The sequence below is a fragment of the Rhyacophila brunnea genome, unplaced genomic scaffold (assembly GCF_057557595.1).
Source record: "Rhyacophila brunnea isolate RB1 unplaced genomic scaffold, BYU_Rbru_1.0 scaffold_15, whole genome shotgun sequence".
Taxonomy (NCBI): domain Eukaryota; kingdom Metazoa; phylum Arthropoda; class Insecta; order Trichoptera; family Rhyacophilidae; genus Rhyacophila; species Rhyacophila brunnea.
Genome location: NW_028232806.1, coordinates 27,545,434 through 27,570,888, shown reverse-complemented (window position 1 = coordinate 27,570,888; position 25,455 = coordinate 27,545,434). Strand labels below are relative to the sequence as shown.

Genomic DNA, 25,455 nt, shown 5'->3' with positions numbered 1-25,455 from the left:
GCTATTTCTTTTATGCTTGTACGGTCTAATGCTGAATGACAGTTTATTTGGATTTTTAGTGTGTTATAAAAATTTGACTTACCTCAAACTCCTATTTCCTTGTAGAATATCAGACTTCTTGAATTTCAACGACCTGTGTACCGTGTAGGATTTGGCATCTATCTTGTGGTATATTTCCAACTTTCTGTCTTCCTTTTCTTTCTCCGCCACTTGCCCGTCCACGGATACCAGAATTTCCTGAAATAAGATAATGGTCAGATTGTACATGCGATGTGAAAAAAGTTAAATACTATTTCCGCTCCTAAGCGAGTCATATTTGCCTATACGGTGTGGAGGCTATATTAACAGACTTTGTTTTATGAGTAACGGCTATAAGCAATTCATCCATCCCGTTACGTTCTTGCTCTGGATCAAACACACATCTGTGGTTTTTTCTGAATGAGGGACCGAATCCACACCCACAGCGTTCTACCAAATACGTCACCATGGGACTAACTATATATTTGGTCATTACATATTGAGGTTACTAAGCCAAAAGAGCGTAAGAGACATTTTGGGGAAAATTCATTATATATGGCAGCGATTTCCAAACTGGGAGGCGCGAGAAGTTTCACACAATTAATGTAGCCACAGGTTTGCAGTTTGCAAATGCTTATTTTATAAAACGGCTGCTAGATATAAACTACATAAAACAATCCTATAAAAGGTTGTTTGCAAACCTGTCTGAAAATATGGTGACTAATTTTATAATACCTCACTTCTATAGTAGGTATATTGTGACGCGTGCTGGCTATCTCGTGAAAAAATGAAATAAAAGGGTTTAATCATAATGTTGAAATTTGAGGCAAATTTGTTTAGGTACGATAATTTTGTTGTTAAACTTGTCTATTTGGTTGAAATTAAAAAAAAAATGAGAAACTGATTTAAAAAGACAAAAGGCATTCATAAAATATTGGAGGATTGGAAATCAAAATTACTAAAAAAAATAAGTTCGCCATGTTGCCACTTTTAAATGATTTGTGCGCCAGATACATTGAAGCAAACAAAAATCTATTTACTGAGTTCTTGGTTAGTTTGCTAATGCACTTTTCACGTTATTTTATTAAGAGTAAAAAAAAGTCGCCTGCTGCTATGTTTCGAGGCTGTTAAATATTTTAAATATGTGGTTATCCTACATGATGATTGATATAATTAAATGATAATTTTTGATATATGATATTTAAAAGGGTGTCTGTATTATTTAATGAAATAAAGGGGGGGAGGAGCCAAGATAAAATTTTTTTAAAAGGGAGGTATAGTAACATAAAGTTTGAAAACCACTGATATATGGGGTCAGATTGTTTAGAATGTCAATACATATCAATGTATCAAAAATGCATTAGTAAGAGTTATGCCATGAAACAAGTATTTTTTGATTAGTTAGTGAAAAATATCAGACAAAACCAAGAATGTTGAATCATCTTCAAGATGAAGTTTTCTGTGGTTTTCCTATAAAAAATTCTAAAATAATTTAAAGATTGACGGAAGTGCAATTTTACTCGATAGAAGGTTTTCATCAACATCTTTGGACAAAAAATATAATACTTGTTTTAAATTGCTTTTCTATTGTGAATTGTCATGTTAGTATAGTTAGAAACATACATTATTTATGATAGATATCGTATAAAATCTAATTTAGAAATCAAGGCGGATTCTCCGATAGCAAACTCAATCAAAAACACACTATCAGACTAATAGTGTTTGCGTGTTACAATAGTACCTTAACGAGAGCAAGGGCTCGGTGTAGTCTTTCCTGCTCAGGTTTGTCTTCCCGCGCGGCTTTGATGAGTGGCTCGATGAGCAGGGGATACTTGGTAAGACGCTGCGCCACAAACAAGACACACTCCGGCACGCCTTTCTTTCTAAGCAACGGATTGGTCTGGCAGCGACGCACAAACTGTGGTAACCTCGGCTCACGTGCCGCGCATTCTTTGTAAACTTCTACCGCGTCACGGTGCCGACTGCAGAATTCACCTGAAAATTTAAATTTTTATTATAAATATGTAAGTAGTAGATTTCATACTATCTGTGGCGCGTGAAGATTTAGTGCAAGCGCATAAGGAAAAAAATGCTGTAGATGAATAATACAACGTGTTGCGTTGCAGTTACTCACCATAGGCATTTTTTAATCTTTCGGCGGTGTGCCCCGAGAACTGCTGGAGCAGTATGTCGGCAATGGTGGTGACGGCAGGCCTCTCGCGCTGACGGTTGCGCAGGCGCAGCAGGAAGCCGGCATGTAGCTGCCACAGTTCGCTGAGGCGAGGGAACATTCGCTCTACTCCGCCCCCCAAACGGAAATGCCTTTGCAAGCCGTCCGAGAACATCTGCAAAATAAGTCACATTAACCACTCTATCGCCGAGCGCCCGCCGGTGGGCACTTTGTGATGTCATTCACACGCCACGCGCCCACCCATGGGCGCTTTGTTTTAAAATCGTAATGAACGTGTCTAATTATTTTTTTTAAATGAAAGACACCTCCGAATATCCCAATGAACCATACACCACACAGAAATATTCATAAATCCAAGTAGTTATCAAGACAATACGATCTTTGTATCTAGGGCTGACACATATGCCGGCGTAAAATGACATGACATCACTGTTGGACAATTTTTATTATTTGTTTATGTAAGTCTTTTCTAAGTGTCTAGAAACGAAAACGGCAATAATTGATGAAGAAACGCCTATTCCACTTGTGAACAATGCTGTTTTTGTTTCTATAATTTTTAATAGCCATAATAATTTTACGACAGGCGCCTCATTATTCATATCCATAAGTTGAGTGAATAGCTTTATTTTTACGACTTCCATAATATAAAATTAAAAATAATTTACCCGATAAAAGTTACAAGTGACAAGTGACATGGGTAGCTTTGTAATGCGCTGTCCAAATGAAGCAATACTTTGCCGCATTTTCGAGCGAGGCGAGACGCGCCAGACGGAAATCACCGCGAGTGCGGCTTGTGTACACATCGCGAGACTCAAATCGTATCATGTGGGCAAAACTTTATATGTATGTATTGCAGTAGTGTTTTATTATGATTTCCGATAGAATAATATTAGATGCATGGTTATATTTGCCACTTATTTATCAAGTAATATTATATTTTTGTTTCATGTTGAGCGCGTTTCAGTGTGCATTTCATAATTTTTCTAAGTTTGTAATATTATTTCGTAAATTTTCGGTGAATTTTATTATTCCTAAAATAGAGTACCTACCTATAAACATTGATAGTGTGTAATAGATATATTTGTGTGTTTGTGTTTTGTCACCCTTCAAAATGGAAGATGATCATAATAATCCTGAGCAAGAAGCCGATGATATTTTATTTTCGACACAAGAATCCGAAGATGAGAAAATTATTGAAATAAAATAAAAAATCTAAAAAACACTATTATAGAATTTATGATGAGATGACCCTGAAAATGATGACCGTGAATAGTGATGACCCTGAATAGTGAAGACTGAATTCTAAGTGAAAAAATACATCAATAATAATAAAAGTGAAAAAAATACTTATATATAATATAATAATATAAAAAATAAATAAATATTGTTGGGTGACAGCCCTGAGTGAAAAATATATCGTAGTTTTCCATGAAAAATTAATACAATCTATGTTACCATACATAATATGTGAGTATTACTATACATTATATATTTATTTCAACTTTTTCTATTTTTTTAAAAATGTGTGGCATATAGGTGTTAATTTGATTTTAACTCTTGGCGATAGAGTGGTTAATATAAATGACTTTCTGCCATCTACCAAGCTGATAAGAACACACTTGCAAGGACTGAAACTCTACTGATGTGATTTTGTGTTGGTGCCCTTTTTTCCTTCTTAACACTAGAGCAGGCTATGAGGTTCAATGACAGTAGTGCAGTGAAACCGTAGTGTAATCACTAATATAACTGAAATAATCATAAACATCCAGGCTTTGAGAAAATCACATAAATATATTGTGACCTCACCGGGATCGAACTCGGAGCACCTGAATGAAAGATCACCGCTTTACGCACTGGACCACGAGGGTCGCTTGTTTTTATACGTATAATTTGTTGTATTCTACACTCTGTCGCCATACAAGTAAATAAATGAATAATAAGCACATTATCATTGACAGCAATTTGCATGTAGTACTCACTCACACACAGAGAATAAAAGAATATTTACTTGGACATGGAGAAGGTAGTAAGTGACAATAAAGTTGTTGTTGAAATCTGTTACAACATACATACAATTGAAAATAATAAAAATAGATTAGAATAATAACACCAACCTTCTGCATAACCCGTAACGTCAAGCAGTGATGCTTTTCAGTCATGATGAACTCATAAATGTGCTCCTGCCTCTTGATTTCCTTCTCTCGGAGACTTTTGGTGAGCTCTTTAGGAACTCCAGGACTCCACGAGTCAGGTTCATCAGCCGCGAGCCCCAGAGCAGGATCGGCGCCCAGTTCTGCCGCTGACAGTAGAGCCTCTGACCATTCTGCTCCCGTTGAATACGCATCATCTGATACACTACAAGAGAAGTAACTTGCATACAATAGACATACAAAAAAAAACAACAACAACAAATGTAATGATGTTATGGATTGGCATTGTTTCTAGGCAAAATTTAAATTAGAAACTTTTGACTAGTTTTAACCGGTTCTATGCCTTCAGCGAGTTTTCTCATTCTATGAGGCTGTGATCAACATGCCGCACATACAAATATCGAGAGTTATCTCGTCCGACTTTAAACTCAAATTACTAGCCACTGTCGATTGATTTGCATAATCTAAAAAATTAAACACAGTGATATCTGTTTGAATAATTATGAAATACTAAGACACAAATTATCGGTATTACAGTGATTTTAGTAAGAGCTTCGATATACATTCAATTTGTGTTGTTAAAAATCTGTGGCCTCTCAGATACTGCCATAGTAATATCGTGAGGCATAGAAAAGGTTAAAACTAGTCCAGTGCCTCATGATATGTAACCGCAGACTCAACAAAGATACTTCGAAAGAAGAAAGCTTTGTTATTGGCATTTATGTATTGAGTTTAAGAATACTTTATTATAATCTTTAAAAGATAATTCCTTGCATCTATACTCCACTAACTAGAAAATTAGATACAGAAGTGAAGTCATATCCAACTTTGGCAACGTACGTATGTCTGCGATTTAACATTATTCCTAGAAGAAAACAGTGACCGAAGTATAAAATTATTGTACATCAGCGCGGACAGAATAATTGTATGGAATTATTATTTTCTTCATATATGCCTAAAGGGATTCACTTACAGTCATTTTACAGTTTCAGTTTCATATACTTAGGCTCCACTCTCCATAGAAGAAGGTTTTATTCAAAGTCTATTATAAAGACTACATACCATTTTTAACAAAATTTTAAAATAATTTATTTTCACAGATAAATATATGTTGTCTTTTTTAAAAGGTTCTTAACAATGAGATACTCTAACATTGCTATATGTGACTATTACGTGATATTCAATACACCGAATAAGTCAGATAACTATCGGACTTGCTGTCTCTATCTTTTGACATAAGTAACATTGTATATACATATCTTTGACATATCGTCGCCATAGGTTTGTTTCTTTGTCGAATATCCGTTTTTGTCGAAATCGACCTTTTAATGCAGAATGATTTTTTGTATCTAAATGGTCCACAACCATCCTTTTCTCTAAATTGCTTTGCAATGAATACAGCATTCATATGCTGTAAAAACAACAATTTAAATACCTTCATGTATTTAAATATAGGAAAGTGAAATTTGTTTTTCGTCTCCTGAACATTTGACATTTGGTCTATTCGACAAACCAATCCTACAGCGACGTAGATACCAGATGGTACTGTTAAATTCTATTGACCACAGTCTGAGAGAAATATCAAAGCAAGACAGCATGTATATTCCAGCTATATGCCATCCTAATTCAGACTGAGTATAGTAGAGTAGTATAAACCTTTCCCATTCTGTGATGTCAAGTAACGTTACACAACTTTTAAAATATTCAATATTCTAGTTGAAAAGCAAATTGTCCACTTTCAGTTTTACCAATTCCTTTAAGCTTTGACATAACAATTAGCAAATAATGATAAAGAAATATCTATATCTGTACAGCAAAACCTCGTTAGTAAGAACACTGATAATTCGAAATTCGCCGTAATTCGAAATTTTCCCGAAAAAAAAGTCCCTTGAACATTATTTTCATATAAAACCATACCTCTAATTCGAATTTCGTAATTCGAAATGATTTCAGAGTCCCTGGCATACAAAAATAATCAGTAAATCGTAATAAAGTACACTATTTCATGAGCCAGTGATTGAAGACTTTTCTTGAAAAATCAAAAAATACTTATTTTAAGAAGATAATAAAAATAATCCTGACATTTTATGACCCAATTCGGTGGGCACATCTATGATCGGAAACGAAATTAATGAAAATCAATTTTTTTTTTTTTCAAAATTTAATATTTTTCCTCCATACATTTCATAATTCGTAATTCGATTTTTTTTCGATTTTCGGTCCCATGGAATTCGTATTAACGAGGTTATACTGTATATGTTTCCAAAACCTTCCATTGTAATTAATTGTAAAATTAGTATGGTAATGCGATGTGACAGCACGGGATGGAATAGGTTTTTAATTTTTTTTTAAGAGAAAGGTTAAAGATGTTTTACTAACTTGCTTCCTTCATGTTTGTGATGTTCACCCTCTTTTTCATCTGTCACAAATGGGCCGTGGCTGAAATGTGGAAAACAGTAAAATAAATTATATGATTCAATGATAACATTAAAAAAAAAAAAGAAAATAAATATTTCGTTTGTATAAAAACAACTCTGAGAAGAACAGTTATGGCAATAATACTGGATGTATTTTAAAAGATGACTCTCTAAGCTAAGCTGATGATATTATTACTGAATGTTATTCGATTATGTGGACTAAGTATACAGTAAAGATTTGATTTTTATGTAATTTTATAAAAAAAATCTTTGTTTTAAAACATCATTCACCTCACGGGTGTAATTGTACACAAATCACGTGCGATTCACTGTAGGCAGAGCTTTGTGAGTTGTTAATTCAACAAATACATGTTACGGCGGATTGTTTGTACGGTTGTAGTATATCAGAGACTATTCTGAGCTCTTAAAATAATATTTGTGCAAACGCAAAAATAAAGAAATAAAATAAGATTTAATAATAAATACAATATGTACTAGGTACTTAATACATATAGTTTAATAATGACAGATACCATTTTTGTCCACTTAGAAGAAGATTTTTTCGTTTTTATTTGAACAAATCTTGATTTTAATGTAGTGAAAACGTGCCTAAAATAAATAATTTAGACATTTTAGTAGGTGAGCAGTATTGCAAAAACTATAGAAAACAAATAACTTCTCAACTTTAAAAAGTTATTTACGAGGGACAAAAAAATTAGGTACCTACTATTAAATATTTAAAATTGATAGGGCAGTGACACCATTATTATCAGAGTTGTTTATTACAGTTCAGTTTGGTACGGGTTAAAGTTGCATGGGGTAATGGAACACATCACACATACAAAGGGTCCAACAATGACGTGGCAATGTTACACCATAGTTATATACGGAAGAAGAATAATATTTGTATGGAAATGAGATTATGGTGATATAACTACACAAGTATAATTTTCATGGTGTGACATCTGTACTAGGTGAAACTAACACGTACAAGTGAATGATGGATTCAAATGGTGTAACAGTTTTATGTGAGATAGTATGGGAGTCATTACAGAGATGTCACTAGGTGCTGTTTATAATGAATGCTTGAAAGGGCCAGTATCAAAATGATATATTATCTAAATATAGTTTTTTTATACATAGTTATCGAAATAATTTATTGTTAAGTATAAGGGCCAAAGCACATTGGAAGCGGCGTGGGTGGTGTAGGTGGTGCTAGGGGCTCTTTTTGGCAGTTGCTCTTCACATACCGCCGTGCGCAGAGCAACTTCCGAAAAGAACTCCTCACACTATCTATACCATGCATGCTGCTTCCAGTGTGCTTTGGCCCTAAGATGAACGAAATTCATATTTTTGTCATAATACGGCCTGAGTATGTTGAATATCATCAATAATTTGGTGTTTAAATTAAGTTTGTAGGACACGTAATTAATATATTATAATGATTTTACTAGTAGATGGTAAAACGATTTTATTGAGCAAAGCCTCAGGTGTATGTTATTTCTAATTGGTTTCTGTTTTGTACTTTTCGTTTTTTTGCGACCCGGGTTTTGTCTTTTGGGGTCTTCAGGCACTATGCACACTCACCAATGGCAAACGTATAATTATTGACACAGAATATCATAGTCATTTACTGATTATGTAAGTTTTTTGTTTTCAAATGAAGTTTTCAAATCATTAAAATATTGGTGATATAAATGGATAATTATATCAAATGATTATTTTTTATTCAAGTATTACTATACTCAAGATTTAAGAATGTAGCATTTTTCGTAGAAAATATATAACTTGGAAACGCCTCAGAAATATAAATATTAGAAAAATCTCTTGCATGAGATTATTTCTGTTTATAATATTCTGAGGTTATGTACTAAATTTAATTAAAAATATATGGTAGTGTACTTTACCATGATTTTTTGCGAGATAAAAATAGACAAACAATATCTATACGTACACCATGTGTGAAAAGCAAGAAGGTAGAATACACTAGTGTGCTTTACTAATTGACTTTTGGATGTGTAGTAGTAGGGATGAAAATTTATTTGTAAATTATATATTATTTCATGTCCTCATGTAAAATATTTTAAAGACAATATGTGGTGGCTATCTTCGATATTATCAAAGCGTAACTAACTTGAAAGGGTACATTTATAAATACAGTATAACCTCGTTTTTACGTGCCCGGAATTCACGTTTTCCCGGCAATTGCGTGTATTTTTTTCAGTCCCGATGTATTTCAGTACATTTAATACCCGCATTTACATTTTTATTTCCCGCGATTTACGTCGGAAATATTCAAAATATGCGAGTTACGCGCGCTTGACAATGATTGGGTCGTGACATTCGAACGATTTTTCAATAAAAATTTTAATTGAATTTTGTTTTTTAATAAAACGTTATTTTTTTAGAAACATAAAATTTAAATGTTCTTTTTTTCAATACCCCCCTCTTACATTTTCCCTCCAATTAGGTTTTTTTTCTTCAGTCCCTTAAAAAACGTAAAATAGGGGTTATACTGTATAACAATGACAAATGAGATTGGTAAAAGAGTATGCATAGAAAATATTGGGGTGAATTTGTTTCAATGTTTATTAAAAAAATAAATAATAAATATATACTGTTTATTAGTATTAAATTATTCAATTATAATTTTCAATAACAGGTGATGTTGCTATAATTTGAATAAATATTGAAACAAATTAAATTGATTACAAATATAAAAATGCCATATTTTCTTTTATCAGTGTTTATAAAAATGTTTAATAAAATATCTTCGCACAATGGACAATCGGTAGATATTATACAAGATTAGAAGAAAATATGGCATTTTACAAGGAATACAACTTCAAATTGATGGTTGGCAACACTTCAATAGGTAGATATATCTAGAACAGCTTATTAATAATGATATATTTAACTACATATTAAATTACATCATTACGCATGTATTTCAATTGAATTTGGATTCAAGAATGAGATAAATGGAATGGAATGATAACATGCTATCTCAAAAGTTACTATAGAGACCAAATTTAATATCATTGACTGCTTGGCAATCAAATCCAATAAAATCTACTAATAATGATCTTTCAGCTCAAGAGAATCATTAGATAATTAGTTGGGAGATCATTTTGAAGCTTGCATTACTATGCACAGTTGTAGATGTCGTTAGTTAAACAACATTGATCCACACTAATAAGTCTTTAATGGCATTAAAAAATGTAATATTACAGATTCATGAAATACAAAAAAATGTATAGTTACAAGTTCACGAAATACAAAAATTTTAAGTTAAGAGTTTGTGACATTCCAAAAAATTAAAGTTACAAGATCAATTTTAAATAAAGAATTAATAACTGATTTCACCATATCACTTAATTACTAATGACTTCCAGTATCATTCGAATAACTCTAATGATTCTCTTTAATTACCCAAATATATTTATAGTTTTAAAAACAGCTGTAGAAACTAAATTTGTTTAAAAATGTTCCGGTACCCGGCTTGAATGCGGCGGGGTGTTGAGTGCTTTTGTAACTTTTGCCATGTGGCACGTTCCATAAATCACGTGACGTCCCGACACATACAGGTCGCGTACCGACACTTATTATAATGATAATCGTAATTGTGACAATTAACAGTAATGAGACATTTATAAAAGTCAATAGAAATGATTACAATAAAATCAATGAAATAGAGAAGTGCTGAAAGATAGATTGCATAATAATTAGAAAATTATAATAAGTCTGCATTCAAATAATCGTGGATACTTAATACTCCTGAAAAATACAAAATAAACAATAAATTTTAATGTACGACATAAATAAAATAAATTGTCAATTTTTTACCCAAAAAACACAAAAATACTAAACGATATTGAGCGGAAAATTAAAAGCAAAGAAACATAAACGTAAAAAAGTATACAATAACAAAAAAATACATTTTATTTATTATGTGGAACATATAAATTTACAATATTGTGATAGCCATTTAAATTTATTTGTAACATAGTCGGACCATTTGTGAACATTGTAATTGGAAACATCTTAACGCAAAGGGTACCATTTTGTTACCACCGCTTACAACCTAGAAATCTTCTGCTTACAATTTAGTAATTATTTTCATACCATTTATAATAATTTGACCTAACTAATAATTCTAAGTCTGTACAATGGTATAAACTATTCTTAGATCTATTATATTGTTAATAAATTAAGTAGGTATTATATATTAAAAAAAAGGATATTAAATATTTTTTAATTACTTTAATTACTTACAAAAAATGCTATTGGGGTATTAGTTATATTTTTTCATATATGCTTACCTGTATTTCGTAAAAGTAATCATTCGAGTGTTGCAAAAATCTCTACATATAAAATTATATACAATACTTGTTATATTGTAGTATAAAAAAATACCATAATAAATATTACTAAACATCGTTTATAAAAAAACTTTTAATATGGGAGACTTGTTTGGGAATATAACTCTTCATGACTAAATAAAATAAACATGGACAAATTTATGTACATTCCTAAAATGTACACTTGTATTATTTATCGTTATGACGACCTCCAGTCCACGTCAACAGAAAAATAACTGAAAGAGAAAGCAACATATCAAAATGAAATCAAATGTTAAAAAGCAAACAGCTTGCCATAGTATGCGAACAAGTGAGAAAATAATCAGCGTCAGCACATCTATCTAACAGGCAAGATAGAAAGAGAGAGGAGATTTTAAAACCATGGGCACTAAATACACTTCTTGCTTAGCTCTATCCAAAGATTGAATTAAAAAGTTGAACATTTCCTTGACTGTTTTTGTATAAATGGGATGTGGACGTTACCCTTTCTTAAGGACTAAAAACACAATAAAAAGAAAAACTAACTCTGACCGTCAAAAATCAGAGTTTGAATTATTTAATGACAATATTTTGTACCACTTGCATATTAAGATTGGTTACAATCTCTACCCTGTGGAGGCCCGTATGATCCTCTAAAGGTCAAACAATCGTAAACAATTGAAACAAATGAAAACAGTTGATTCAAAAAGATAGTACGTGGAAGATATGCAAAACATTATATTATGGTTTAATTATAAAGGCCTTTCATCTAGTATTAGCAGAAAACCAAATAATGTCTAATGTCATTTAAAATAATACTAAACAAAGAAAAAAATAGACATGACATAAGTAGTAGCAATGGGAATTGAGTCGCTCGATAGTGATATTCGTTCAATTAGAGGTAATGATCTGTTCTGACTGGTTATTTCATTTGAATCAGTTGGAAACATGAACAGCATTTCAACATGTGTGTCTGTTTTTTAATCTTCATAATTCTTGATGTGTCACTATCCTCGGAAAAACAATCATGTTTTCAAGTCATGAATCATTACAACTTTCATATAGCGTCATGAAACTGTATGTTGCATTTGCATTAAAGCTGGTGATTATTTCACAGGCATTTCTCTGACTATGAAAACGCAGCTTTTAGCAATGACGTTATGATGCATTTGCATAGAAGATGGTGCGTAACTGATTCAACAGGTAGTTTCTGACTCAATGTAGTTTTAATCAGTCGTACATGAACGTTACACGTCTAATTAGTGGACAAGATTTCACAATTACATTGAAAGTTAAAAACAACTTGTAATTAAAACAGTCTGTTTTTGCCTGTCATAGAAACCAGGATATTGAAATTAAGTTTCACAGTGACTTGGGGTACACATTATTTAAAATGGACTCTAAAAGGTAGGCAGAGGATCAGGCCAGTTAAAAAGGAAAGCCGCGGAGGAGATAAAGACCGATATTCAACAGAAATTGACGAAGAGTTTTTAATTACTTTACGTTGAAGAAGCCAAGGAGTTAGAAAAATGACAAGGATCTTTGCAAATATCGTTGATTGGATTCGAGTGGCAAAGCGAGAAGTATTTCAGCATAGCAATTTTAGTAATGCAACAGTCAAAGAAGTTTTATAAAATACCAAAATACTCTAATGCGGATGAGATGGATAGAAAATGAAAGAGAAAGATTGATAAGATAGGAAAAACTTTTATCAACGTGACAACCTGATTATTTTGAATGCGTCAGTCTGTATATGTTGTCTCATCTGTGTGGTGTGTGGGGTGTGATCAAACAGTTTCCTACATTTAGAAAATAAAGATTTACAACTTTTATTTAGACGGTAAAAAATGTTTTAAAATCTACAGAAAAATTATTTCATCAGTTGGTAAAAAGGTAATTTAACGTTTACAACCAACCCAAAATAGCTAGAATACTGATTTGGAAACACTTCATGTTAGCCATGTAAAATACAACAGTGCAGTAAAACTATATAAATTAAAAAAACACTAATTCGAAATTTCCTGTAATTCGAATTTTTTGACAATTTTTAATACCACAAAATTATTAATTCAAAATTCTTCTTGACTCTGTTACAAAATTCTGATAAAACCACCCATTATTTTGGAAGGATTTTAATATTTTAATTTTATATGATTAAGTTTTAAAAGGCCATTTATTTTGTAATTCGTAATTCAAACTTTTGGCTCATAAATTGCTTATAAAAAAATATGTACTTATATATAAATATAAACTGTAGCTATTAAACAATTTTAGTGAACTGAATTTACCGATTTCATCCTTTTCGATCAGTTAAGTTTATCAAATTCAAGTTCGATAAAAAAAATACATTAGTACCTATTTAGAACCGAATGATATATTACTACAGATACACGAAATATATTATTTCTTCTGGATAGAATTTAGACAAAAAATTTCATCGATTTATTAAATGTGTATACATAATATTATCCAACTAGCTTGAATAATAATAGGCGAGGTCCATAAGCATCAATAGCAATATTTGAAAAATAAAGAAGATAATATTGAAGAAATTATTTCAATTACAACAACTGACTAGCTATTGTATTTTTGAAGAAATCGTATTCGCAAAGGCATAAGAATTTAAACAACACTACGAGAACATCGAAAGCAGAGATAAAGACAATCGAAAGAGATGAACGGTGTGTATGGCGGGTGTTTGTTTTGTGCGAGTGTCTATGGTTGTTGGAACTTACTGCACTCCGAGTTTAGTGGCCACCCGCCTCCACGGCGAATAGCATCCTGTCAGCTTCTTGCTGCTGCATTACCAACAGGATAGGTCAGCGGTTAGCGGTTAGTGGTTAACGGGCAGGTTAGTGTGGGTTATTTTTGGCAGTCGGATCGGGTGTCAGGGAGGGAGGGGGGCAAAGGAGGCACAGGGCGAAAAAAGGCCAAAGCACAGTAAATATACATATCCTTAATCTGTGATATGGAACCGTGCGCCCAGCAAAATGAATGCATTAATCGGATCGAACTTCTATATTCCTAACTAAAAGCAATTTACATTATTTTGATGGTAGCGTTATTAGAATGAGGAAAATAACCATAAGTAATTGGACTGCATTATAATATATTTAGGTATAAATCAATATTATCGAAATCAAATTTTCTGGAAAGTAAAATGATTATATTTTGTGGTTTAATTTTTTCTTATGTAATTTGACAGGACGTGTCACTAAACACATTAAAATGTCACTTGATCTGTTAATCTATAACGTGGTCCAATTATAATACCATAAAGGTACTACAGGCCTGGGTAGACATTAATAGGCCATTTAGAACAGGATTAAATCTCATATTGCAAATTTTAAACTGTTTCGATGATGCAAACTCAAACGTAATAATATAGATATAATAAAGACCCCAGGACTAGAAATAGAAAATTTCACAATTTGGTACATTATTCCCATAGACAATTATATTCAGACACACAATATCAACTGTGAAAGTCTTCGGATTTCTTTCGCGGAATAATCAACCATCGATTTAAAAACACTTTCATTTGCTGGCGACACTGCGGTATCAATTAGACAAACAGTACCAAATTTAATTTAAATTATGATACTGGAACAAAATTGATAAAATCAATATAATATTTTCATGAAGACTATAATTTTTATTTGACATAAAAATAAATTATAAATAAAATGCAGCCCATTAGCAATAACGATAACGTAACTTTTGAGACAAATCAAAAATTGTTTATTATTTATTGTTTCATTCATACATAAAAAAAAATGGTCAGGTTTCAATGAATAAGCAGTATTAGAAATAATAATTGTTAACAATCAAAATATATGACATAAGTCATAAGTATTGCAATTTGACGACTCTAAGGAAAATATAAAGTCGATTGAATGATTATATAAATGGAAACTGATCCTTACATAATTTTAAACTATCTCAGAAACATAACATTTTTTTCTGAATAGGTATGTTTCTAAGGTTGTTCCAAATTATGTATGATCAATAACGAATGTTATATTTTAAAATTTCGTGAATTATTCATTGAATAAATTAATTAACATTAATTAGGGAGTATTATTTACGAGGATTCTGTTATAATGGGTTTGAACATTATTGAATGTCAGTACCACGCGAATCCTAAAATTTTTGGCATCTTTGTTAAAAACAATAAAAATAGTATTGACTGTAAAATGAGATATGCCATACTGGCAACATGATACAGATGTAAGACCATGGTTAGGCTGGATTACAGAAATGCATTCTCTCAAAGCATGTCTAGTTATTTATTGAGGAAAAGTAGCTGATTGTATAGACCAGTGGTTTCCAAACTTTATGGATGTGTTTGTATATAAGCACAAAGTTTATCAAATTGTCAAATCATTGAGAGTCTTACTCATAGCTCTTTTTCTACTACTAAATGGGGTCGATATTTAGATTTAATCGTAGCCAATGCGGAAAATCCCGTTTCGCATAAATATGATGTTACAGATGGCAGCAGTACTTGGGTTGCTTTGCTTGACAAAATATTATATTTTTCAGTTCGATTCAACCGAAATTGAAATATGGTTTCACACAAATTTTTATTTCAATGAAGTATCGCAGGATAATTCTATGGTTTTTTCCTTTTCAATAGTAGTCAATTCAAATTCATCATTTTCTTTATCGACACATGGATTCGGTATCTACGCGAACTTTGTAAAATCAAAATCTTCGAAATAATGTGAATAATGCATTGGCAAACCATCCAAGTGTTCAGCAAATAGATTTTTGTGTGATTCAATATTAACTCTGTCGCAGAAATCATTTACAAGTGGAAGCATGTCAAACTTATTTTTATGTAATTTTGATTTTCATAGCTTCAATTTTTTTATGAATGTTTTCACTTTTTCTTCTTGAATCAGTTAATGCATTTGTGGTCCTTGCATTGATTTATTCAAAACACTCAATTTTCTAAAAATTTCAACCAAATGGGGAAGATTAACAATTAAGTTATTGTTTCTAAACAAATTTACCATTTCATTATGATTTTCATTAAGAAAAATTGCAATATTTTCATTAATTCAAACACCCTTCGAATCTTTTGCATAAGATAGTCAGCGCACTTCACAATAGTATAGAAATGAGGTATATTTTTTTTTGCTTCCATTTCTTCACACAGCTTTGCATACAAAAAAACGTTTAAAGGACTGTTTTTTATGTAGTTTATAACAAGTGGCTGTTTTATGAACTATGCAAATCTATTTTGCAATCTGTTAAATTTTTCGCGCCTCGCAGTTTGGAAATCACTGGTATATACAGTTATTATTTTAGGTTATTTCTTTATGAATTGGAGTCAATGAACTGACATCTAATATCGATATTAATTTCTGAAGATATGTTGCGTTAATTAACTTACATATTATTATTAGTATGAATATTATATAAAAAATCTATCGTTAATATTTAATATAAAACATTAAGTGCATCTAAAAGAAAAAGCAAGCATGTATGTAAAAAAATCAACTGAAATGCATCATGACACACTAATAAAAAATCGTGGAACCAAAACCTATGTGTGAACTAAAAAAATTAGCTTCACTCAAATGTTATCAAAAAGCAATAAGTATTTCATTGATGAACTTTTAAAAGCGTGACAGACTAACCAAATCAAAACCTAATTCAATATTATGTTATATTTTACAAATTCTTCTTTATTTATAGGTGCATGAATAAAGCTTTATTTAAATTAAAATAATATGATGTAATTATTTTTCTATAGTATTAAAAAAACCTATACTTGGTGAATGTTCCTTTATAAATATTTGTAGGTTTTTTTGTCGATAAAGATAGCACATCATAAATAAATTGTCTGTCAAAATAAGATTTTTTTGTGTAAGCTTTACACAGGTAAAAATATGAACAAATCTTTGCATCGTAGTTGTAAATTAAAGACATAATATGATTATTAAAAAATGTGCAAACAAAAAAAGATAAAAAAACACAATAAAAATATTTTCAAAAAAAAAATTAATAAACAAAAAACAGTAGCTTCCCCTAAATAGTGGAATCTAAAAACAATAATTGTACATAAAGAAATGTCTCCATGATTCACCACCTAAATGCTCTGAAAGATAATAATATTTAATTAACATCTTTAAAATCGATTGTCTATCATCTAATTGAGGAGTAGATGCAGGGCCTACCTTGATGCGGTGGTGTTTTGTCCGTGTCCTGGAAGAGACCCTCGTTTCGGCACTCCTTTGCTTGATATCGAACTCGTTGATTTGGTGATGGCATTCTAATGAGAAATAACACGTTTGGGTAAGAAAAATATTTTCAAAGGTTTAATAATAATAAAAAAAAAACAAGCTCTAAGAGCTATGGATTGGTAGCAGAAAGCCTACCTACAAAGCCGCTGGGCACAGGTTCGAATTTGGCAGCTGGTTCATATTTACACGTTGTTTTGTTAATATGCATTTGATTTGATCGAGAACAATGGTTCAATGGATTGAGCAAATGGGTTATAACCATTGCAGTGGAAGCCCATATAATTTGTTTGAGTGAAAATGGTAATTTAAAGTGGCGTACGGTCCATACATGCTGTATATGCGGTGCAAACCCAGAAATATTCGATATTTAAAAAAAAAATGCTTTTATTGCGCAATTATATGGCTAAACTATAGTGCTTCGAATGGTTCTAATATTGCAGAGTTACCACTCTATAATAAATGACACCAAATTACTATAGCTTGTGCTGGCATAATCTTAATTAGATAATAATATAATAAATAGTAAGAAAATAATTATGAATGTTACAGAACCCTTACAAGCAAATGTCACCGCACGCTACTGGGTAGTTTACGGTTTTTCTAATAGATTTTTCAGTTTGATAATTTATTTACGGCTGTAATTTGACATTCACAGTACATATTAATCAATACCTAGAAGAATATAGACTGAGTCTGTTGATTAAGTTTGTTAAAGATAATTTAGTTTATATGTAGCTAAAATTTGAAAGTTGAAAGGTAAACGGTGCAGTCAAATAAGAAAAAACTTCTGATGTACAACATGTAGGATGGATATATGAAAATACTATTCCACATGTCTTGACGAATGAAAGACTCACTACCTCAACACCAGGCATATATCACATAATGTGTAAGAATAGTTCAACATAAGCATTGCAACAGTTGGAATAAAAAGATCTACAGGTCGATAAACGATATTAGACTTAAGAACCAGCTGACCCTCTCGAGCACGGTGCCCAATTGTTCTTAATCGGTGCAATGCCCTGACTTAAAGTATTTGCGAAGTCAATTAGAAGGATAATCATACTAAATTAAAACCAGAATCTCACCTTCACTGATTTTGGTTTGTTGCAGTCTAAAATATTGTCTTTGCAGGCGTTTTGGTGAACTGTTGTTGTACAATCTAGAAAAGAAACAAAATCAGTATGTAGTAAAGTAAAATATTACATTTTGTTTTACGTTTACGATACCAAAATCAGCGATTTAGTTTGAGTGAGAAAGAAAATGCGATGTATTGTTACGAATTATTTAGTTTTTTCTATTTACGCTTCTAAGTATGGTTCTGCATTGCACTCTTATAATGCTACAAATAACACAGGACAATAATCAAATTTACAATTTCACTACATCACTAGTTTGATCACGTTTACGACAAACTATCTAACATGTTCATGGGTTGACATCTCAGTTGGATGATTCTGTGTACATAATATTATTTAATTAATATATATTTGGTGATAGACCCTAATGGTACAGCTCCCAGGCGCCCATTCCCGTGTGGACACATCATAGGTCTAAAAAATCCCTCTTTATGTGAATGGGGAAAAATCAAGATCACGGAATCTCAATGAGTTAATCGAGACCTTTAGTTTAGCATCTGGGACTTTTTGCCATTCACCAAGCCAATGAAATTGTGTTAGTGTGGATTGAGGCTCCAATGGTGATTCTCTAGATTGCGAGAACTTTAATTCGAGCTGAACCGGTTTGAACAACTAATAGCTCGCAATATATTGACAATATCACATGTATTAACACCACCTGCGCCTCAAATTATAGTCTCTATCTACTGAGAACTATTTCTTCATAATTGAATTTGTTATAGACTGTAGTTTTGTTTCTGTGAATTTTTTAATGTTGTCTTCTAAAGGGCCTTTCAATAAGGACGTTCGATATTTAAATGTTAATAAAAAAAGCTGGGTGTGAGATATCCACTCAATTTTTATTTGAAAGGATATTTTATGGCATTAAGTATGGAATATAACGTCGTTCAAATGTCCACCGCGGCTTTGCTTGGTGGCACGTATTCGGGAGGTCCAATTTTCGATGACTTTGTCGCATAAATCTGGCTGAATTTGCTGTATGGCGTTCGTTATGTTGAATTTGAGGGCATTAATTGTTTGAGGTTTATTCGCATAGACATGCGATTTAAGATAGATCCAAAGGAAGAAGTCTACAGGCGTTAAATCACACCATCCCGGTGGCCAGTTCAAGTCGCCGCTGCGCGAGATAACCAAATCCTCAAATTGCTCGTGCAGAATGTCCATGCGCTGTGTGGCACTTAGAGCCGTCCTGTTGGAACCACATGTTATCGGTATCCATATTATCCAGTTTAGGCCACAAGAAGTTGCTTATCATCGATTTGTAGCGCTCGCTGTTGACGGTTATGGCAATGTCAGTTTCGTTTTGGAAGAAGTACGGACCGACGATTCCGCCAGACCAAAATCCGCACCAAACACTGACTTTGTCGGGATGCATTTGGTGCTGATGTATCTTGTGTGGATTGGTATCGCTCCAAATCCGACAATTTTGATTTTTGACAACGTCGAATAGTCGACTCGGCAGGACGGTTGTGGCGAGGATAAAAATCACATATTTGCGTGATTTGCCATACACTAGTAAACAATTTACAACAAATTTGACAGATGTCACTTTAACAACATGGCTGCTATAACCTAAAAAATATCAAGCGTCCTTACTGAAAGACCATTTACAACCTACTGCCATACAAGGGAATGAATGGCGACCGGGGCATGGGCGGTTGCAATGTTATATCTTTTCGCTTCCCAAATGCTTGGATTGGATGAATAGTTTACATTTTTGAATCTATATGTTATAATCTGAATTGTATAATATTATGAATATGTAATTCTAAATTATATGCTTTTTTAATACAATTGTTATTGCATAGTTTCTTACTTTCACAATAGAGCGCCGGTTTGTTGGTGAGAGGTTTACTACACCAATCACAGGCGTGGGCTGAGCCGTAGCAGGCTGACACCCATTGATGGGATACCTTCTTTGTTTTATCCTGAAATTAACACGCAACAAAGGTTAACACATACATTCAGAGACACTATATATTCTTAAAAAACCTTTCAAGTCATCATCCCAATTATTATGATGAAAGGGAATAATGTCTAAGGGCCAGACGCTTAGTCATATTTGTGTACATATGTGACTTTAACTGGCATCTAACCTTAGATCGTTTAGTGACTTGCAATGCCACTGAATAGTGGCAGAATTGAGAAACAATAGTGGCAGCTGTCACAATAATCAAGTATACCATACGGCATACAAAAATGTCAGGTAAATAGTTATAGTATTTATAAGACATAGCCTGTCGGCACTCGAACCCGCATTCACTGGATTCGCATCAATGTGCTTTACCAATTGCTTGCAATATTTTCAAAGATTTTTTTAGTAGGCATAATATATCTGTGGTGTTTTTAAATTATGATTGTTCAATAAAGAATGTTAAATCTTGTGAATTATTCACTGAATAGAAAAATTAGTTTAATAGTTTTCTTCTGTGCAAATTCTGTGAACTTACAATGATATACTTGTTTATTTTGACATTTGTCTCTTTCGTTTCTCCATTCTATTAAAGAGAGTATTTTTGAGCTTTTGAATAATAATAATTTATTGGTAATCTTTTGGCTCAATGTTGCCGATGTCATAAAATAAAAAAACCGTAAAATAAATGGTTTACCTTTTTCTTTCTGAAAAATAAGCTACCGCGCTTCCGCCGTTTCTCTGCATGGGGGTCATAAACAGTTCTGTAATAAATATAAAGAGTATTGTTGATAAAATTAATTAACACTATATAACATTATTGCTAAGTAAGTAAGTAACTTACAAGCATTTTTTTTTAAATTCATAGAAAAGATAAATATTATATAAAAATGTGGCAAAGATGTTATGCATACTGAAAAACACAGAGAAATTGTCAAAAAAATTACATGCAAGCGTAAGTAGGTAATAAGAATGATAAAAAAATGACATTTTTCAATATAATATGTACTAACTATGCATAGATGAAAAAAAAGCCGATTTAAATCATTTTAATATAAATCAAACATTCTGTCGCAATTGCCCTAAAGAAGATTTTGTGTAGTCTCAGTTGTAATGAACAAATGATTGTCTATGTTCAATATATCTACACAATTTGAAAACTGTCTATGATAATCTGAAATAGGTTAGGTGAGTTGTGTTATTAAAAACGATTAGATAATACTGTAAACAAATGATAAAAAATACACCCATAGGTATATTATATTTCTCTATTAGAATTCATCCAATATCGTGTAGAGGTTAGCACACGTATATGGGTCAAATTCACAGTTGTCTTTTCAATCAATATGTTTGTTTGGATCCAGGCCACGGGGTCAATGTGTTATGCGAATGGCTAAAAACCAATCCTTGCTTAAAACTTTATGAAGATACCATATCCATACCCTCCCTCAATCTCGCAGTGGAAATGTTCATTTACATTTACATCAGAATGATTCTTTCTTAATATTGATTTACTGGTTAGTTCAAATTGCACTAAATATGTTTATTATCATAAATAATGAATAGTGATCTCTCTTTAGTACCTAATTGATATTAGGTATCAACTTGTTAAGTATCCGCCCATCGCAGCATTGCATATTTGTGTGGATGGACAAATTTGATCGTCCATTAGCCAGTTTTTCATCGCAAATCAAAAGGAATCTCTGCTAAGTGAGTGTAGCTGAGGGGGGGGTGTTATTATACCGCTGCCCTTTAAACAGGAATTAATTGTCGAAACGTAGTTGTTTTTAGAAATGACTTAATTACAAAGTAAGAAATGTCCAAAATTAGTTGGTTGTATCCCATGGCCCACTCTATAGTCCAGTAGTGAAGGGTGGAGGGAGGCTGTTAAGATCCGACATATATAGTGCACACTAAACTTTGTCAGTCAAACGTATTTATTTTTATTGAACCAAGACTACAATAATAATTTACAGATGGTATGGTTAGTTTTTAAGCATCAAATAAACCCTGCATTACCAAACAATAATCGTTATGGTATATTTTGTGTACAAAAAAATTGAGCATTCAGCAATTTTCATTCATACTTATTTGTTTTCCTTGGATTAAAAATTCATATTACACATATTTAGGTTAATTTCTTAAAATTCATTAGGCCCTGCCTAACCAAACTATAATAGATAAAAAATATTATTCTATCTATAAAATATTCAAAGTTATGTATGATTTAATTGCAGAATTTTATATATTATATACGAGTATTTTTTGACTATTATCTATTATGGCTTGGTTTTCGGAGGGTTTAATTGAATTTTAATAACTAACCAAAACCATCTGCAAATTGTAGTGTTACTTCAATGAAAACAAATACGTATGACTGACAAAGTTTAATGTACACTATTTATGGCGTATCTTAACAGCCTACCTTCACCCCTCGCCACTGTATGTATAGTCAGGCTGTGACACGAAACTGTAAACTTCGATGGTGGTGCTAGTTATTACTCATACTTTGAATGCTACGATGAAGGAAAGAAGAAAGATTGGAAAACCCAAGTTGAGATGGAGCGACTGTGTTAATAGAGTCACCACCACAGTGGGTTTTCAAAATTGAATAGACCAGCTAAGATTCATACAGGATTTTAGAACCAACATGATATGTAGATATGCAACAAGTGGAGACTGGCGTCTAGGTATTAATGCAGCTTTAAATTCACCGACACATGGATTCAGAACACTCAAGTCGATGCTGGGAAATTGATCTACCGTTATGCCGTTATCGAACACGGGCTAGAATGATGTAGATACTTGGTAATATAATATTCTTCATGTATTGATAATCAATATGGTTGTTGTTTCTTAGTGTGCGTGTGTGAGTGCGTTTGTGCTTGTACTTACTGTGTGAGCAGCTGGTGAAGAGCGAAGGGGCCATCGTGGGGGGGAATGATTCCCTCCCTATCCCCCTCCCCGTCTCCCTCTCCCTCACCGGCGTTCCCTCCCAACTCCTCTTCCGTCTCACTTTCGGTGAGGGCACCCGAGGGGGTCAGCCTTGTTGGCGCACACGCACACCGCACACAGTCAGACAAAACAACCACAGCGGAAAAACGAAAACAAACAAAAAAAACAACAAAAATAAAACAAACGTCCGTCGACCGAAACAGTGCTCTAAGCACCTATGATATACAGTGTGAGGTCAATTTGACAATTTTCATGTGAACAACTGCTGCAAAACTAATAGCTTAATTACAGATCCACCAATGTAAGTTGGCATTCGAGGCAGTATTGCTGAGAATTATTATGTCCCAATTAAAAAAAAAAAAAATTATTGTGACGAAATGAATTCCCACAACATTACCCAATCACAATAACTTGGATTACACTATGCATTAACCAAACAAGCGACATAATATACAATATCTACCAGTGGCAAAGTTATTAAACGTTGTAACGAAACCTATAAAAAAAATGAATATGAGAATTATACAATGCCATTTCAACGAATGATGTGAATTAATTTATTATTCTATTTGTAAGTGATGAAATTACAACGTAAGAATCTAGCGGAATATTTAAATAGTTCGTAATTATTGGTCTGTAATTTTAACTAATATTTATATGAAAAAAAACCTGGTGTCACACATTAGCAATGACATTATTAATGGACGACGCACTCAATACAGTAGCTCGCAAGTAAATTCGCGCATTCGCACGTACAGGTAGACGTCACGCAATTTCCATTATGCGATATCACGCATTGGGAATTTATAGCAATATGACCTTTATTGTAATGGCGTTAGAGCAGTGTTTCTAATGTCAATGTTCATTTGAGAGAACCCGTTCGAACCGAACCATTCGGCAGACCCAACAAAATGCATCAGGAATTTATAGCAATATCACCTTTATTGTAATGGCGTTAGAACAGATTATGCCATTCGGCAGACCCGACAATAAAGTGAGTGTCATTTTCTTTTCCAGATGATTCGTTGATATTAATGTCATTGCACATTAGACAAAGTAAGAAAGATTTAGTTTCTATATGAAATTTCAGGTCAAGCCGCATATGCCAGGACAAATTGTCACACATCACTTGGCGTTATTATTTAACTGTGTATTATTATTATTTTCGTTTAATTCTGTTCAACAGGCAGTCTTCACCATGAATATTACGTATAGATAATCTCCTAGGAAAAACTTTAAACTTTGATATTACTAGAGTAAATTTATCTCAGTATGGTGAAAGCATTGTTTGATTTATAAATGCATAGCTTGGTCCAATAATAATTATTGTAAGTGTTTGGACAGTTCTTTTTATATTGGTCATTTTCCTATAATTTTTGATATTGGTGATATGATTCTCTTTTTTATTCTTAGTCGTATGCCAATGTACGTTGGTACAACTACAAAAATAATATACTAGGATACATCTATGACACTTCTCTGTTATAGATCCACCAGTATAAGTTGTCCGCTGAGTGAGTGCTCCACATACCAACATTTGACGTATCGTTCAATACTGTTTATACTGTGAAGGGCTTAGTTCCAAATTCAAACACCGGACGATTTATGATGGTATATCTATAGTGTTTCAGAAAAATTACTCATTCAGAATAGTCGTTTTGATATCATGTCCCCATCTCAATACTGTACTTCCATTTGGAGAAGAAGATCAGCCGAACAGAGAAGTGTCGTTGTTTTTATTCTATTAAAAATATAAATCTATGCATTACTCTTAGAAAAAATTAATCCATAAGAGAAAGCATGCACCTTAATAAAATATAAATAATATTGTCTATTCGGCTAGTATAATTAGGTTGTTTAATGTTAGGTGAGAAAATGTGTTACATGGTGAAGGATACCTAATAAATTAGTAACAATTATAATTGAAATTTTACAGATTTTTCCATTTAAACAAAATGTAATAAAAAAAATTAATAGTCTTTTTAAAATCGATATAGAAAATTGTCAATCATTTAAATTTTTCTTCAAATAAGTAGAATGTTCTATTTCATTTATTTAATAAGATTAAAATATTCATAT

General features: G+C 32.4%; 1 protein-coding gene across 1 annotated transcript in view; it reads right to left on the bottom strand.

Moving 5' to 3' along the window:
• Positions 1-25,455, bottom strand: part of cyst (rho guanine nucleotide exchange factor 18 cysts) — a 180,452-nt gene that overhangs the window by 16,564 nt on the left and 138,433 nt on the right. Inside the window, exons 8-17 of the mRNA XM_085942729.1 lie at positions 23,317-23,466; positions 21,119-21,185; positions 20,326-20,437; positions 18,459-18,532; positions 17,305-17,399; positions 6,739-6,798; positions 4,324-4,564; positions 2,153-2,363; positions 1,760-2,013; positions 83-237 (exon numbers count right to left, since the gene is read on the bottom strand). Coding sequence (XP_085798855.1) covers positions 83-237; positions 1,760-2,013; positions 2,153-2,363; positions 4,324-4,564; positions 6,739-6,798; positions 17,305-17,399; positions 18,459-18,532; positions 20,326-20,437; positions 21,119-21,185; positions 23,317-23,466 — 1,419 coding nt within the window. The remainder of the gene's footprint in view (positions 1-82; positions 238-1,759; positions 2,014-2,152; positions 2,364-4,323; positions 4,565-6,738; positions 6,799-17,304; positions 17,400-18,458; positions 18,533-20,325; positions 20,438-21,118; positions 21,186-23,316; positions 23,467-25,455) is intronic.